Source organism: Neoarius graeffei, chromosome 8 (genome assembly GCF_027579695.1).
Source record: "Neoarius graeffei isolate fNeoGra1 chromosome 8, fNeoGra1.pri, whole genome shotgun sequence".
Taxonomy (NCBI): Eukaryota; Metazoa; Chordata; class Actinopteri; order Siluriformes; family Ariidae; genus Neoarius; species Neoarius graeffei.
This window is the reverse complement of record NC_083576.1, coordinates 21,856,150-21,871,663: the sequence shown is the minus strand read 5'-3', so window position 1 is coordinate 21,871,663 and position 15,514 is coordinate 21,856,150. Positions and strand designations below refer to the sequence as shown.

The window sequence follows — 15,514 nt, the reverse complement described above, 5'->3', positions numbered from 1 at the left end:
AAAGTTGCATCAACCAAGTTTTAGGCTAAGGGTATGTACAGATATGTAACCCCTAAATAACTGATTTTTGTCAGTCAAATAAAATTGCATATTTTCTAAAAACCTGCTTTCACTTTGTCATTATGGGCTATTCTGTGTAGAATTTTGTGACAAAAAATGAACTCAATCTATTGTAGAATAAGTCTGTAATGTAATAAAACATGAAGGTGAAAGGGGTGTGCAGACTTGCCGGCTTGACTGTATAACAATCTCTTATCTTTCCATTTTCTGAATTTATCAGATCTGCTTATCCAGAGCATTTTCCAGAAATGTTTTGTAGTGTCCATCAGGAAAAAAGTACCCTTTAATAATCTTTTCCCAAACAACTAATGAACGTGTGCTTATAAACCTCTACAGGAGACACTTCCTCTTCAATACAAGTGTGGGTGTGCATGTGCGTTCATGCATGCTTACAACTTACACTGGGACCTGTTCAGCTCTGACCTCCGCCTACATGTGGATTAGGTAGTGCTAGGATAGGAAGGGCAGTGTAGAAGATCGGTTATCTGGCCTGTTGTGCATTTCTGCTGAAGTATGCTTGACCAGGTGGTGTGTGTTGCCGCTGTTACAGTGCTTGGAGTGCTGGAGCAAGGTAGGAAAAACTCCATCTACACCTTAAATAATGACTAATGAATAATGACTCTTGGGAACACAAGACATGCTTGAGTCACTGACATTTTTCACCCCTGCACTCAGGAGAAACTCAACTGCACATTGTTCCTTGTATATAAAGGGACAGGTAGTGTAAAAGCTAATTAAAGGTCCATGAGTAGTCTGATTAATATTAATTGGTGGCTATGCATTCCTCAAAAACAACCACGTCACTTCATAAGCGCTTAAAAAAAACAAAAACCCAACAGCTTTTCAACATTAGTTTTTGACAAGAAACAGATATGTGAATGTGCTTTGAATGTTTTTCTGATGCATATACATTTATTTGTCTATTCATAGAATATGAAGGCTTTATGACTCTCTCTGTCTCTGCCAGCATACTTTTCCTTGCAGGTGATCTATGCTCGACGCAAATACTCCGTCCCCCCTCCGGCCACCACGGGGCATCCCGATTTTGAGAGGACCTTCAGAGCACAGTGAGTGACTTTTGTGTGTATAAACAGTCTTATAGTCTTTGTGAGGACTTTCCATTGACATTAATTATTACCTCCACCAAGGAGGTTATGTTTTCGGTAGCGTTGGTTTGTTTGTTTGTTTGTTGGTTTGTCTGTTAGCAACATTACGGAAAAAGTAATGAATGGATTGCTCTGAAATTTTTTCCAGAGGTGTGACTGGGCACAAGTAACAATCCATTAAATTTTGGCGGTGATCCGGATCACCTTCTGGATCCCGGATTTTTTTTAAAGGATTCTTGGCGAAGGTCTGCGCTCTCCGGGTGCTTTTCTAGTTATTAATGCTACACTTATACCAAATTTTGACTCTTAGACTTAGCATCCAAAAGGAAACCTTTAGCACCCCCCAAAAAAAGTAAAACCTGCCAGTTTTTGGAGGACAAAAGCAATTTACCTTTGTGGTGACCACATCAAATGTCCAAACAAGGCCAAAGCTATTAGATGTTCATGTGCTGGCATTTGGTCCCCACTCAAACATGCCTCTTAGGCTGATTTCCATGCATTTTGCGATATCATTGTTTTGTCATAACTGTATTGAATTGTCTACATTCTGAATGCTTTTCCTGTTTTATTTGCAGAGCAAATTGTTCTGAATATTTCCCATTATTCGTGATTACGCTTTGGGTGGCTGGACTTTTCTTTAGTCAAGGTAAGCAACTTAAAACAGCTGAAAGAGAAGGGAAATGACTGCAATTATGCCTCATGTCACAACATAACATGGCATCTGGTATTTGCATGAAAACAAAAACTTTTTATGACGAATGCAAAATAGGGTACAGGTTTCTGCACTAATGCGTCAGTGTACACCTTACAGGAAGTCTAATTAGTTTTGATACTGTGCACTGATGAGAAGTTTTAGAAAAAGGCAGGAAGAAACAGTTTGCTGATCATCCCTGCAGTTTCTCAATCATTTTGGGAAGCTTTACATCATAATGGACTCTTGACACTCAGAAATAAAGGTACTTTTCCTTGTTGCCTACATGGTACCATCGAGAGTACGTCTTTAGGGTACTTTGAAAAGGGAGTATATAGTATAGTTGGGAGGGGGGATCAAGGTGAATAATTGGACCTGAGGGACCACTCTTGTGCCTTTTTAAAGCTTCTCTTTAAAAGACAATTAAAGGTAAATCACATGTACCTTCCTATGTTGAAGATACTGTCGATATTAAAGCTATTAAACCAACACATTGGATCCTTTACAGCACCACTACGACAACAAGGAAAAGTACAGTTTGGTACTTTTTTTCCTCCTGATGCTGTTTAATGATAAATGAAGCATTTACATACTGAGTGTAAGCTTTATTTTTAAACTCTTAAATTCTCTAGCTCTGTCTGCTTTCCTTGGGTTCCTGTACATTTATGGACGATATCAGTACTTCCATGGATATGCAGAGTCTGCACAGGGAAGGTATAGGATTATGGCCGTCTGTTGATAAGATATATTTATTGTGTATTGGTATGAAATTTCACATGATGGCTGTACCCATCTCTGTCTCAGACTGGCCCCTCTATACTTCGTGGCAAAGGTGCAGTGGGGGCTGATCATCCTATCGGCCCTTGGCGTGTTCTGCTGTATGAGCCGGCTGTATTTGGGTGTGGATCTGTTCAGCTCACTGTGTGAGGTGCTCGGCCTGAATCAGCTCGAGTGAACACCGGCATTGGAAAACTCATTTCAGCCTATTATTTTAGAAACCACTGGCTCCAATATGCTAAATACGCAGAACCTACCATTGTGTGTTCAATTATTTTCACAGTTCTCCTTAAAGGAGATGCGCAGAACCTTTATTTTTAAATAAATTTCTGAGTGGATAGTATCTCCATCCTCGACTCTTGTATGCTGCATAAATGGGAATAAAACAATATATTTTTGAGAGTTAAAATCAACCGCAAAGTTGGCAATCGAGCTGTCCTGCTGAGCCAGCCAGCCCTGAGTGTGTGACATCACAGCAGGAACTGGTTTTAAGGCTGAGGCCTTTTGACAGCTATAGACCAAAGTCATATAAATAAAAATTAATGGTGAAAGTAAGAAATAGCGTTACCGACTTGCTCAACTAAGACTGATTTGACTTCATTGATTGTGGGTTGACTCTCATTAAAACAGGATCGGTGTTATAACTTATGCAACATACATGTACATGCATGCATTTTCACTGATAAAAAGTAAAAGGCTCATTAAATAATCAGATGAACTGAGACAATCACATTCTAAAGCAAATTAAATAATCTTATACCGGTAACTTAAATACACAATACAAGTTACATGTATTAATCTAAATGCATGTAAACAATGAGTGGTGTTGTTTTGTATCCAAATGATGATCTTCACATCTTACCCATCTGAGTTCTCGCTTCTTGAAGGACGACCTTGTAGCCGATTGTTTTGAAACAATCTGACTTTCAGTTGTTCGTTCAGTTCTCCGTTCATTCGCTTCTTCCACGTAAGGGCAAGATATTGCTGCCGAGGCAAGCATATCCAACAGAGAAATCAGACGGCTGGTCCACTCATTCTCCATTTTCTCCATACTGAGTACTCCACCATTATTGCTCGGCTCAGGCAATTACTAAAACCCAGGATGGGACAGGACATCACCGGTTTTAGCAACAACCGTGGGGAGGTCACTGCTTGAGCGATAATATGTCCCGTCCCGTTCCATTCCGGGTTTTAGCAACAACCCTCGGCTCACACTCCAGGAGAACTGGTGCAACTTAACTTACTTTCCTTTTCTTGTAGTTTTCTTTTCCTTTCATTGTTGGTACTGCACCCTCTTTCAATAAGGGCTTATAGCCAATGCTCCTCAATAGATCAGAGGTCTTGTACGAGTCTTCAGTAAAATGTGCAGAGCAGAGGAGAGACCATTTTGTAGGCGCCCAATGTGCCCGTGAACTTCTCGCAAAACGCGTCTAAATCTTTGCAGTTTGAACATTCTTGGGCCATGAATGCAATGTAAATCCACCTTCTGTCATGTTGCTGCACCCACCAGCAACACATCTACATGGCATGACGATAAATTAGCTCAAAATGGAGGCTCGAAGTTGCAGTCAGCTCTGTGTTTTAGCATAGCGGAAATGGCGATGAGACCGATAGCCTTCCTGTGGTGACGACGTCACAGATGTCAAGGTCATTCACTCAGACTGCTACCTATAGGAATCATTTTAATCATAAAAATTACTATATTAGATTTATTGTTCACGCTTAAAACTATTCCTGTGCCATTCTTGAGGTCTCAAGGCATTTATAAACAAAAAGTGAGGCCATGGTTCTGCGTATCTCCTTTAATTACTTCCTTGATGGAGTGTATAAGAATTTATTGTAAGAAAGAAAGTTAATAAAGAGTAATACATGCATGGGGGATTTTGATTTTTTTTTCTTTTAAATACATCAGACTTTTGTTTTCTATCATTTTTCCTGTATTAGTTTGTCAGTTTAAATAATGAATAAATACTTGGGGTGTGATGGAATAGGAAAATAATCAGTGATAGGGTGGAGGGATACAGCCTGATATGTACAAGAATTACAAACCAAAAACCCCCAATTATTTTCTAACAGCTTGTCCTTAAGTGTGAGTTTCCCCTCTTGTACCAGTGCTATTGATTTGATGGCGGAAGTGGAACCCAATGTGGTCTTCTGCTGTTGCATGCTGAGATGCTTTTTCTGCTCAACACGGCTGTAAAGAGTGATTATATGAGTTACTATATCCTTCCTAGAAGCTCGAACCAATCTGGTCATTTTCTTCTGACCTCGCTTATCAGCAATACATTTCCACCCACAGAACTGTCGCTCACTTATTCAATGTTTTTTTCTTTTTCTCACCATTCTGTGTAAACTCTAGAGACTGTTGTGTGTGAAAACCCCAGGAGATCAGCAGTTTCTGAAATACTCAAAGCAGTCCATCTGGCACCAACACCCATGCCACAGTGAAAGTCACACTTTGAGATCACAATTTTTCCCATTCTGATGTTTGAAGTGAACATTAACTGCTTTTGATTTGTATCTGCATGATTTTATGCATTGTGCTGCTGTCAAGGGATCGGCTGATTAGAGAATTGCATCAAACAGCAGGTGGATGGATGTTCCTAATAAAGTGGCCAGTGAGTGTACATTGTAGAAGTAGTAAACTGCCATTTCCTCACTAGCCTTTTTAGTTCTCTTTTGTTAAGTTAATAAGATGAAAAACCAGCTTGTGATGTTTGCATGAAACCCCAGAAACCCTTGATCTTGAATACTTTCCTGTGTCTACTTAATGGAGCTTAAAGTTACAGCTATGATGGTTAACAAAGAACAGACACTGGAGATTGCACAATTTTAATCCGATTATGTGAAATGTCTACTGTACAAGTTCCTGTTGAAGTTATTGCTACAAAAATGAATATTACACATTAGAATTACCCATTCTAAATGTAGTCCCTGCTTTGCTTTTGTCATCACCTCCATTCATCTGGGAAGGCTTTAGACTTTGGAGCGAGTGGGGATTTGTGTTTATTCAGAAACTAGAGTTTTATTTAAACCAGGTACTGATATTAGGTGAGAAGGCCTTGGGCTCAGTCGGCTTTCCAGTTCATCCCAAAAGTGTTCAGTGGGGTTGAGGTCAAGGCTCTTTGTGGCAGCTACAATTATTTACAGTCCATAATTATCGACACCTTTTCAGATTTACCAATAAAAAACAATTTTACAAAGGTGAGTTTCAGTTACAACAGTTATTATTGGTTAATTAATCAACCGGAAGACCTGCCTCAGCCTTTGATCTTGTTGTCTGATGACACAGCTCGTTACCTGAGATGGAATTTTTTTTAGCACAATCAGCAATTCGAGGAAAACATTATCATCGCAGGTAAGCATGGTGGAAAGATCATGGACATGTTTTTACTTATCAAATTCACCGATATTTCATGATTTCCTTGTTGAAACCTACTTTATTTCTTACTCTTTCATTTGATAATCGCCATTTTGTATCCAAATGCGCATTTGAGAAGTCACATGAGGTGTCGATAATAGTGATCACTTTCACCGGTGTCCACCATTATCGACACCCTGTGGAATTAAGTGACATTTACAACTGTTATGGATTGATCTTTGTGTAACACTGTTGAAGTAGATGAGGTCCTTTAAAAAAATAAAAGTGCTGTGATTTTATAATTTTTTTTTTCTGATTCATAACAGAATGGAATGCTTATGGAGTATTTGGAATACGATTGCAATAAATAGAATTAGACCAGAATTAAATTCTTCACATATAAAAAAAAAAAATTACATGCTTGAAATACTCAGATTTTTCTATTCCATTCAGAAAATATTTTTTACAGTTTGTTGTAAATATCTACCACATATTACAATATCAGTCGACATTTTATATTTTGATTTGAGGAATGACATGCAACCTTTGACCTGGATTTTTATGTGGTTACAATGTCAATTGCATTTTGACATTTACTGGTAAACTCATCTCATTATCTCTAGCCGCTTTATCCTGTTCTACAGGGTCGCAGGCAAGCTGGAGCCTATCCCAGCTGACTACGGGCGAAAGGCGGGGTACACCCTGGACAAGTCGCCAGGTCATCACAGGGCTGACACATAGACACAGACAACCATTCACACTCACATTCACACCTACGGTCAATTTAGAGTCACCAGTTAACCTAACCTGCATGTCTTTGGACTGTGGGGGAAACCGGAGCACCCGGAGGAAACCCACGCGGACACGGGGAGAACATGCAAACTCCACACAGAAAGGCCCTCGCCGACCACGGGGCTTGAACCCGGACCTTCTTGCTGTGAGGCGACAGCGCTAACCACTACACCACCGTGCCGCCTACTGGTAAACTACAAAACTAGAAATTAATACAAACAACAACGAATGATTGATTAACAAAATATGATCTACCAAAATACTTAGAAAGTGGAACAAAAAGATTTTCTGATACAGGTTAAATATTATCAGTTCATTTGTTTACAAACATTAGAATTACTTGCTCATTTACGTAAGCACCGATATCGATATATTTATATAAAAGATATTTTGTACTAAATATAAGTCTATGTAAAACAAATTTAAAATAAAAACTGTTTTGTTAATACCACATAAAGATTATTTTTTATCACTAATCATCTGGATGTGGAACAGTGTCAATAACTGTGGACAAAGGTGTTGATAATTGTGGAACGGTGTCACATGATCTGATACGCTAAGTAATCAGGAATCAACTCATTTTTTTTTCCAGTGGAAGTTTGAGTAATTATTCATGCACAATTTATGTATTGAAAGTCTTTTCTGCTTTTGTAATGGCCAAAAGATCGTTAAGGTGTTGATAATTATAGCCGCCACTCTAGTAGGTCCTAGCTTAGGTTTTTTCGCTCGTGACACAAATGCATTGAAAAGCAAGCTGGGCAAGTCCTGTTGGATTTTAACAGGGCACGGGAACTTCATGCATCTACATAATAACATACTGTGTTCCTGGACTGCACTGTAGACTACATGTAAAGGGTGTATGCCATCCTTTTATGTTTATGGTATCGTTAACACACACGTTCACAAGCCAAAAATGATAAGACGCTGCAGCAGGCTTACTGCGTACACACACGTGTCAGCTGTCTGGCTACTGCTCATGTTCATTAATAGGGTATCCCTGTACTCACTATACCCTGTGTATGTACATGGTACACGTGCCGTTTTGGGGGGGGGTGAGCCTCACTTTGATTTTTACAACAGCGGCTGGATAGGTCTGTGAGAGATGTTGATTTTTTTTTTCAATGGCTCTGAAGAAAATCTGTCTGAAATCCACTGAGTCTTGGGAACTAAGACTTATTATAGAACTTGTTCACATGCAACTCACACAATCATTGTATCGTTCTCTCAGTCTTTTAGACTCAGGAGCTCAGACTGCAGTTACTGACTTTGTTTTATAGACATGCAACTCTTGCAGTCTTTGTTTATAGTTATCTCGGTATTAAGCTCTGTCTTAAGTGGCCACTTACATTCCCTCAGTTTACCTGGGTATATTCACTGGATGTCCTGAGCAGGAGCTCAGATTGCAATTGCTGAAATAGTAATTTATTGATATAAGGTGTTTTGTGGTCCGTGTACACTGTAGTGTCGTGGTAATTCATTATATATGCAACTTTCATAAATATTACCATATATCAGTTGTAATTATGTTCTACGCATATACCTGCAACTCTGACATTATCATTTTCAGTGACTAATAAAATGGTTTTGAAAGTTTATACTTTTAAAACATATTTTTGATACTGTAATTTTCTTTAAGAGATTTCATTTACAACATGTCTCTGACAGCTCAAAATGCATCTCCGGGCATTTAAAAACTGCAGAGCTTCCAGGGGCCTCTCGATCCATCCCTGGAACACCTCTGGCAATAGCCTTTCCAGTATTTTGATTGGTGGAGCTGAGGAACAACTTTTTAGCAAAACGCCAGAATCTTTGCCTAAACTAAAGTCATTCATTCAGCTTTGACAGATTGCTTCATCTGCTCCTGGACAGGTGAACCATAGTCTTTTCTTATAGGCCTTAGTTGTTAAATTGTGTAAGCTACATTTTGTGATGTTGTATATGACATAACATTTCTTGTCACACTGTAGTGAGTTGTAGCAGTTGACCTAACAAACCTTAGCCTACTGCGGCAGATGGAAGCAGGAGAAAGCTCAGTGCAGCGCCAATCAGTCAGCTGAAGTTGTTGCTAGAAGTAGCGTTGCTGTCACAGAAATCCAGCTGAAGTTAAATTGTAACAGTTCAATGGCATAAGCTGACTTGCACACAAATTGGTGTGTTATCCCACAGAGTAGCTGGCTATGTAAAGCTGTAGGCTTATGGTAATGTTACCAAAGTGTCAGTAATTTGTATAATTTGTTGTGATGTGTATAAATCTAAACTATGTACCCATACCAGAGATTTTCTCCATCCATCCATCCATCCATCCATCCATCCATCCATCCATCCATCCATCCATCCATCCATCTTCTACCGCTTATCCAGGTCCAGGTCGTGGGGGTAGCAGCCTAAGCAGAGCTGCCCAGGCTTCCCTCTCTCCAGCCACCTCCACCAGTTCTTCCGGGGGAATACCAAGGCATTTCCAGGCCAGCTGAGGGATTTTCACATTGTCTTTAATGTTAACCTAAAGCAGTTGCAGAATCGGCCTACAGTGCACTCACTAAGGAAAATCCCACTTTTTATGCAATGCATGATCAAAATACATGAAAAACAGAAATGTCATCATTCCCCCCCCTTTTTATTACAAAGATGAAAACATTAGATATTTTAATGATCTTGTCACCCCCGAACTGAAAATGTCCCTGATTTTCTTCTCAGAAATCTGGTCACCTTACATTAGCCTGGCGGTAGTGCACAAGTAAAGAAGCAAACTTTGTGTAGAAGTCAGAATGGGTGGGTGGAGCACAGAAGTACGAGCACATACTCTCCCAGCCACACACACACACACACACAAGTCATCTGGTGCGGGAGAGAGCTCCCTTCCTCTGCCCTCTCTCTCCTTATATAGGGCGTGGTTGCTGGGAAGACACACAAACACAGGTTAATTCACATCAGGTGTAGTGATTCTGCCACTTACCTTCCCTGACTCCGCCCTCCAGTCACAGACCGACGCTTGACCACGCCCCCACTGCCACATACCCCCACTGCCCAACTCAGGCCGGGCAGCCATCCGGCCTGCAGCCGACTCCCCCCCCTTGACGGGAGAGGAAGTCCGCCACGACCATCTGCACCCCCGGCCTGTGGACCACCTTGAAGTTAAAGGGTTGGAGTACCAGATACCAACGGGTGATCCGTGCGTTGGCATCCTTCATGCGGTGGAGCCACTGGAGGGGCGCGTGGTCCGAACAGAGGGTGAAAGGGCGTCCCAGCAGGTAGTAATGGAGGGCAAGGACCGTCCACTTGATGGCCAGGCACTCCTTCTCTATGGTGCTGTAGCGCCCCTCATGCACTGACAGCTTTCGACTTATGTACAGCACTGGGCGATCCTCCCCCTCCACCTCCTGTGACAAAACAGCCCCCAGCCCTCTGTCCGACGCGTCCGTCTGCAATATAAAAGGGAGAGAAAAGTCAGGGGAGTGTAACAGTGGCCCCCCCCCCAGTACAGCCTTTACCTCAGAAAAAGCCCGCTGGCATTGCTCCATCCACTGGACCGGATCTGGTGCCCCCTTTTTAGTGAGATCAGTCAGTGGGCTGGTGACGTCCGAATAATTAGGTATAAACCTACGATAATAGCCAGCCAGCCCCAGGAACCGTCTCACCCCCTTTTTGGTCTTGGGCCTCGTGCAGACCGCAATCGCTGCAGTCTTGTTAATTTGGGGATGCACCTGCCCATTGCCCAAGTGGAAGCCCAGATACCGTACTTCCACCCGCCCAATCACACACTTTGAATTTTTGAATTTGAATTTATTTTTATTTTGAACATGTATAAAAAAAATGTAACTATTTGTACATACAAAAGAAAGAAAACAAGAAAGTGACAAAAAAATTAATAAATAAAATACATAAAGAGCTAAGACATTACAATACACTGCACATTGTTTGAAAAAGGAGTGGGAAGAAGTACAATACTTTTTTAGTTTCTCACCCCTTTTTAACTACCCCGAAATCCAAACTTCATTAATACACCTATAAAAATATATACCATATATACACACTTCATGAATATCTATATAAATATATAATTACAAAAAATATATACTATATACCATATATACACTTCATAAATATCTATATAAATATATAATTACAAAAATAAATATCTACTACATACCTATCCCTGTAAATATGAATATATAAACTATCCCCATAAATAAATATATACCATATATACCATATACTAAGTTAGTTCTAATATAACAATCAACTCTATTCTATTTATCCCTCATCATCCTCTGTTGACATACTTCCTCTTCTAAATACTTGTTTAAAAATATTTTTTGTACCTTTTTTTAAACAGATTTATATTTGCACTTTGTTTTTTTTCTGTCTCCAGTCTGTTCCATAAGGTCACCCCACAGCTCGATACGCACATGTTTTTCATATTTGTTCGAACCTTTGGTTTTTTTTTTAAATTTAGGTCTCCCCTTAGATTATATCCCCCCTCTCTCTCACTAAACATTCCTTATATATTTTTTGGCAATAGATTATTTCTCGCTTTATACATTATTTGTGCTGTTCTGAATTTGACCAGATCCATAAATTTCAACATGTGTGATTTTATGAATAGTGAGTTTGTGTGATCTCTGTTTCCTGTTTTGTTTATTGTCCTTATTGCTCTTTTCTGTATTGTACATATCGGCTGCAGAGTGGTTTTGTAGGTGTTTCCCCAGACTTCGACACAATAAGTCAGATATGGCAAAAATAATGAGTAATATAGAGTATGTAAAGATTTGCAATCAAGAATATGTTTTGTTTTCCACAGAATTGCCGAGCACTTTGCCAGTTTTGCTCGTACGTGTCCTACATGAGGTTTCCAGCAGACTTTATGATCCAAAATCACACCAAGAAATTTAATTTCCTGTACCATTTCTATTTTAGTATTGTCTATTATCAATTCTACATTACAATCTATTTTTTGTCTCCCAAACAACATGATCTTTGTTTTGCTTAGATTTAATGATAATTTATTTTTGTCAAATCATAGTTTTAGTTTATTTATTTCAGTTGTGATTGTCTCTAAAGTCTGCTGCAAATTCTCACCGGAACAAAAAATATTGGTGTCATCTGCAAACAAAACAAATTTCAGTACTCGCAAAATTCTACATATGTCATTAATATATAATATGAATAATTTTGGACCTAATATTGACCCCTGTGGTACCCCGCATGTAATGTTCATGAAATCAGATTTATGGTCACCTATCTGCACAAACTATTGCCTATTTCTTAGATAGCTCGACAGCCAGCTCCACCCAACTCCCCTAACACCACACTTTTCTAGTTTACTTAATAATATACTATGATCAATGGTATCAAATGCTTTTTTTTAGGTCCACAAATACTCCAATTGCTATTTTTTTATTGTCTATACATTTTGTGATTTCCTCTATTAGTTCCATTAGTGCCATCGATGTTGATCTGTCCGTTCTGAATCCATATTGACTGTCTGTAAGGAGGTTGTGTTTTTCAATGAATTTGTCCAGTCTATCTGAAAAAAGTTTTTCGAGTATTTTGGAGAATTGGGGGAGTAAAGAAACAGGCCTGTAGTTTGTGAAATGGTGTCTATCTCCGGTTTTAAACAATGGTATCACTTTTGCAATTTTCATTTTGTCTGGAAATGTACCTGATTGAAAAGATAAATTGCAGATGTGGGTGAGTGGTTTCACAATTCCCTCAATAACTGTCTTTACTGTTAACAGTCTATATCATTCCAGTCTGCAGAGGTTTTGTTTTTACATTTTCTTACAATTTGGATAATTTCTTCCTCATCAGTTGCAGTTAGAAAAATTGTACTTGGATTTCTGTCCCCCATATCTTCTATGTCCCCACATTGTGTTGTCTCGGGTTCCTTTATTTTTGCTGCTAAATCTGGTCCCACATTTACAAAGAACTGGTTAAAACCATTCACCACATCCTCCATATTTTTTATGATCTTATCATTTTCAGTGTAGTACTCCGGGTAATTTGTAGTTCTGGATCCATTTCTCACAATACCATTTAGTACAGTCCATATACCTTTGTTTTTATTTTTCTCCACTAATTTATTATAATAGTCTTTCTTACATATCCTCATAATATTAGTTAATTTATTTTTATATTTTTTATATTTTTACTCTGCCTCTATAGTTCGATGCTTTAAGAATTGTCTGTATAATATATTTTTCTTTTTGCAGGCATTTTGTAGCCCCTTGGTGACCCATGGACTATTTGTATATTTATGTATATCATTGTATTTCTTTATAGGACAATTTTTATTATATAGTTCATTGAATATTATTAAAAATTCCTCATATGCTTTATCAACATCTTTTTCTTTATAAACTACATTCCAGTCCTGTATCATTAAGTCATTTTTTAGTGCAATCATGGTTTCTTCAGTTTTCACTCTTATATATTTATAATTTTTAGTATCCTTTTTCTTGCTATAATTACAGTAATATACATTAAAAATAGGTAGGTGGTCACTGATATCTGTTAATAGTAGTCCACTCTATTATTTTCCAGGATATTAGTAAATATATTATCTATTATAGTAGTGCTGTGAGAAGTGATCCTGCTTGGTCTGGTAATAGTTGGATACAGTCCCATACTGAACATTGAGTTAATGAACTCTTCTGTCATTTTATGTTTTTTATGATTTAAGAGGTCGATGTTAAAATCACCACAGATGTACGTGACCTTCTGTGTTGATTTTATAAACATACTTTCCATCCAATCTATAAAAACTTCTATGCTTGATCCAGGAGATCTGTATATACAGCTCACCGTTATATTTTTCATTTTTTCACAACATATTTCTACTGTAATACACTCCATCCAATCATCAACAGCTACCATCATTTTATTATTAATTTTATATTCCAAACTATTATCAACATATATTGCCACTCCCCCTCCTCTTTTGTTTTTTCTGTTTATATAATTAAATTCATACCCGTTCAGCTCAAAATCTACTCCCATCTCATCATTGATCCAAGTTTCTGATATGGCTATTATATTGAATGGAGTATTGAATTGACTGAGATATTCCTTCATTTTATGGAAATTGGCATACAGACTTCTCGTATTGAAATGAATAACTGATATCTTATTTCCTTCTCTGATCGTTGCACTGTATTGATTTTCAGTATAATACCGTCAGCTGATATTGATGTTGCTGAAAAGATTATTTTCCGGATCAATATTATTTTCCATATCTTGTGTTTTATGCTCAGTATAAAGGAAAGTGTCCAGTTCTTGTGTCCAGTGTCCAATCCTTGTGTCATGATTGTAAATTACTTTGATTGGCTCCCTCAGAATTTGTCCAGTTCCCCAATATCTCGGATGACCAGGATCTTGGCCTCTTCTGGAGATCCCTTCAGCTTTATGAATATCTTACAGTTTTGTGTCCAAGTGTTTTGGATTTTCCCGTGTTTCCTCAGGAGTCTTGCCTTTCTTGCAATGTCTGTAGTTTTTTTGTTAAGTGCTCATTCAGAAAAACGTCTGAGCCTTTCAGTTTCCTCCCTTGCTTTAACAGCTGCATCTTATACTTTCTGTTGGCAAATCTTATTATTACAGCCGGTTTGCCTGTGTTGCTTCTCTGTGGGAGAGGGTGACATGCTTCAATGTTTGTGCTTTTTACCTCTATACCCTTGGAGTGCAGGAATGCTATCACCTGTTGCTCCACAGAGTTAGCATCCTCCTCGTTCTGCTCCTCTCCGTCTCCTCTCGCCACTGCTCCAGCATATGACCGGGGTTTAATCTGCAGTCCAGTCACAATGATGTCATTTATCTGGGTGTACTGCTCCAGCTCCTCCACTTGGTTCTCGAGAAAGACGATCCTCTTTGCCTTCTCTGTGTTCTACAGCCGCAGAGCTTTGACCTCTTCCACCAGGTCCAGGATGGTCTTCTGCTGCATCCTGACAGCAGAGATTTCTTCACCCAGAAAGTCGAGGGATTTTTTAATGTCATCAATTTTAAAGTCATCAATAACTTCTTCGGGTTGGCTGTGAGACCCGCCCGCCCCAGCGACCTAAGGACGGCCCTCAGGTGTTGTAGGTGCTGCGGCCAGTCATTACTATAAATAATGATGTTGTCAAGGTATGTGGCAGCATAGGTGGCGTGGGGGAGGAGGACCCTATCCATCAGCCGCTGAAACATAGCGGGCGCCCCAAACAGCCCAAAAGGAAGTGTGACAAACTGGTGTAAGCCGAAAGGTGTGGAAAAGGCCGTTTTTTCCTCGGGATAATGGAGTCAAGGGGATCTACCAATAACCCTTTGCCAAATTCAGTGTCGAGTAAAAGTGAGCCGTGCCTAGTCGATCAAGCAACTCATCAATACGAGGCATTGGGTACGCGTCGAATTTAGACACCGCGTTGACTTTTCTATAGTCTACACAGAACCGGACCGACCCATCGGCCTTGGGTACCAAGACCACCGGGCTGCTCCAGTCGCTGTGGGACTCCTCGACGATACCCATTTCGAGCATGGCCTCGAGTTCTTCCCGAACCACTTTTTTCTTGTGTTCGGGTAGCCTGTAAGGGTGGCTACGCACTACCACCCCCGGGGGCATCTCAATGTGGTGCTCTATGAGGTCGGTGCGGCCGGGCAGGGGCGAGAACACGTCCGAAAATTTGGTCTGCAACTGGGCAACCTCCACGAGTTGTGTCGGGGAGAGGTGGTCTCCACAGGGGACTGGAGAGGTACGCGATG

General features: G+C 39.6%; 1 protein-coding gene across 1 annotated transcript; it reads left to right on the top strand.

Annotated features, from left to right (window-relative positions):
* The first annotated feature begins 442 nt into the window (after positions 1-442).
* On the top strand, positions 443-6,297 carry ltc4s (leukotriene C4 synthase). The gene is made up of 5 exons (XM_060927419.1): positions 443-631; positions 1,028-1,127; positions 1,742-1,812; positions 2,490-2,571; positions 2,662-6,297. Exons 1-5 carry the CDS (start codon positions 574-576, stop codon positions 2,810-2,812), a joined length of 462 nt encoding a protein of 153 aa, XP_060783402.1. The 5' UTR covers positions 443-573; the 3' UTR covers positions 2,813-6,297.
* The last annotated feature ends 9,217 nt before the right edge of the window (positions 6,298-15,514 follow it).

Bases quoted from the DNA above. Each gene is read 5' to 3' on its own strand.
- ltc4s (XM_060927419.1), top strand. From the start codon at position 574: ATGCTTGACCAGGTGGTGTGTGTTGCCGCTGTTACAGTGCTTGGAGTG. The intron at 1,813-2,489 runs GTAAGCAACTTA...TAAATTCTCTAG, and splicing joins TGGACTTTTCTTTAGTCAAG to CTCTGTCTGCTTTCCTTGGG. The intron at 2,572-2,661 runs GTATAGGATTAT...TCTCTGTCTCAG, and splicing joins GCAGAGTCTGCACAGGGAAG to ACTGGCCCCTCTATACTTCG.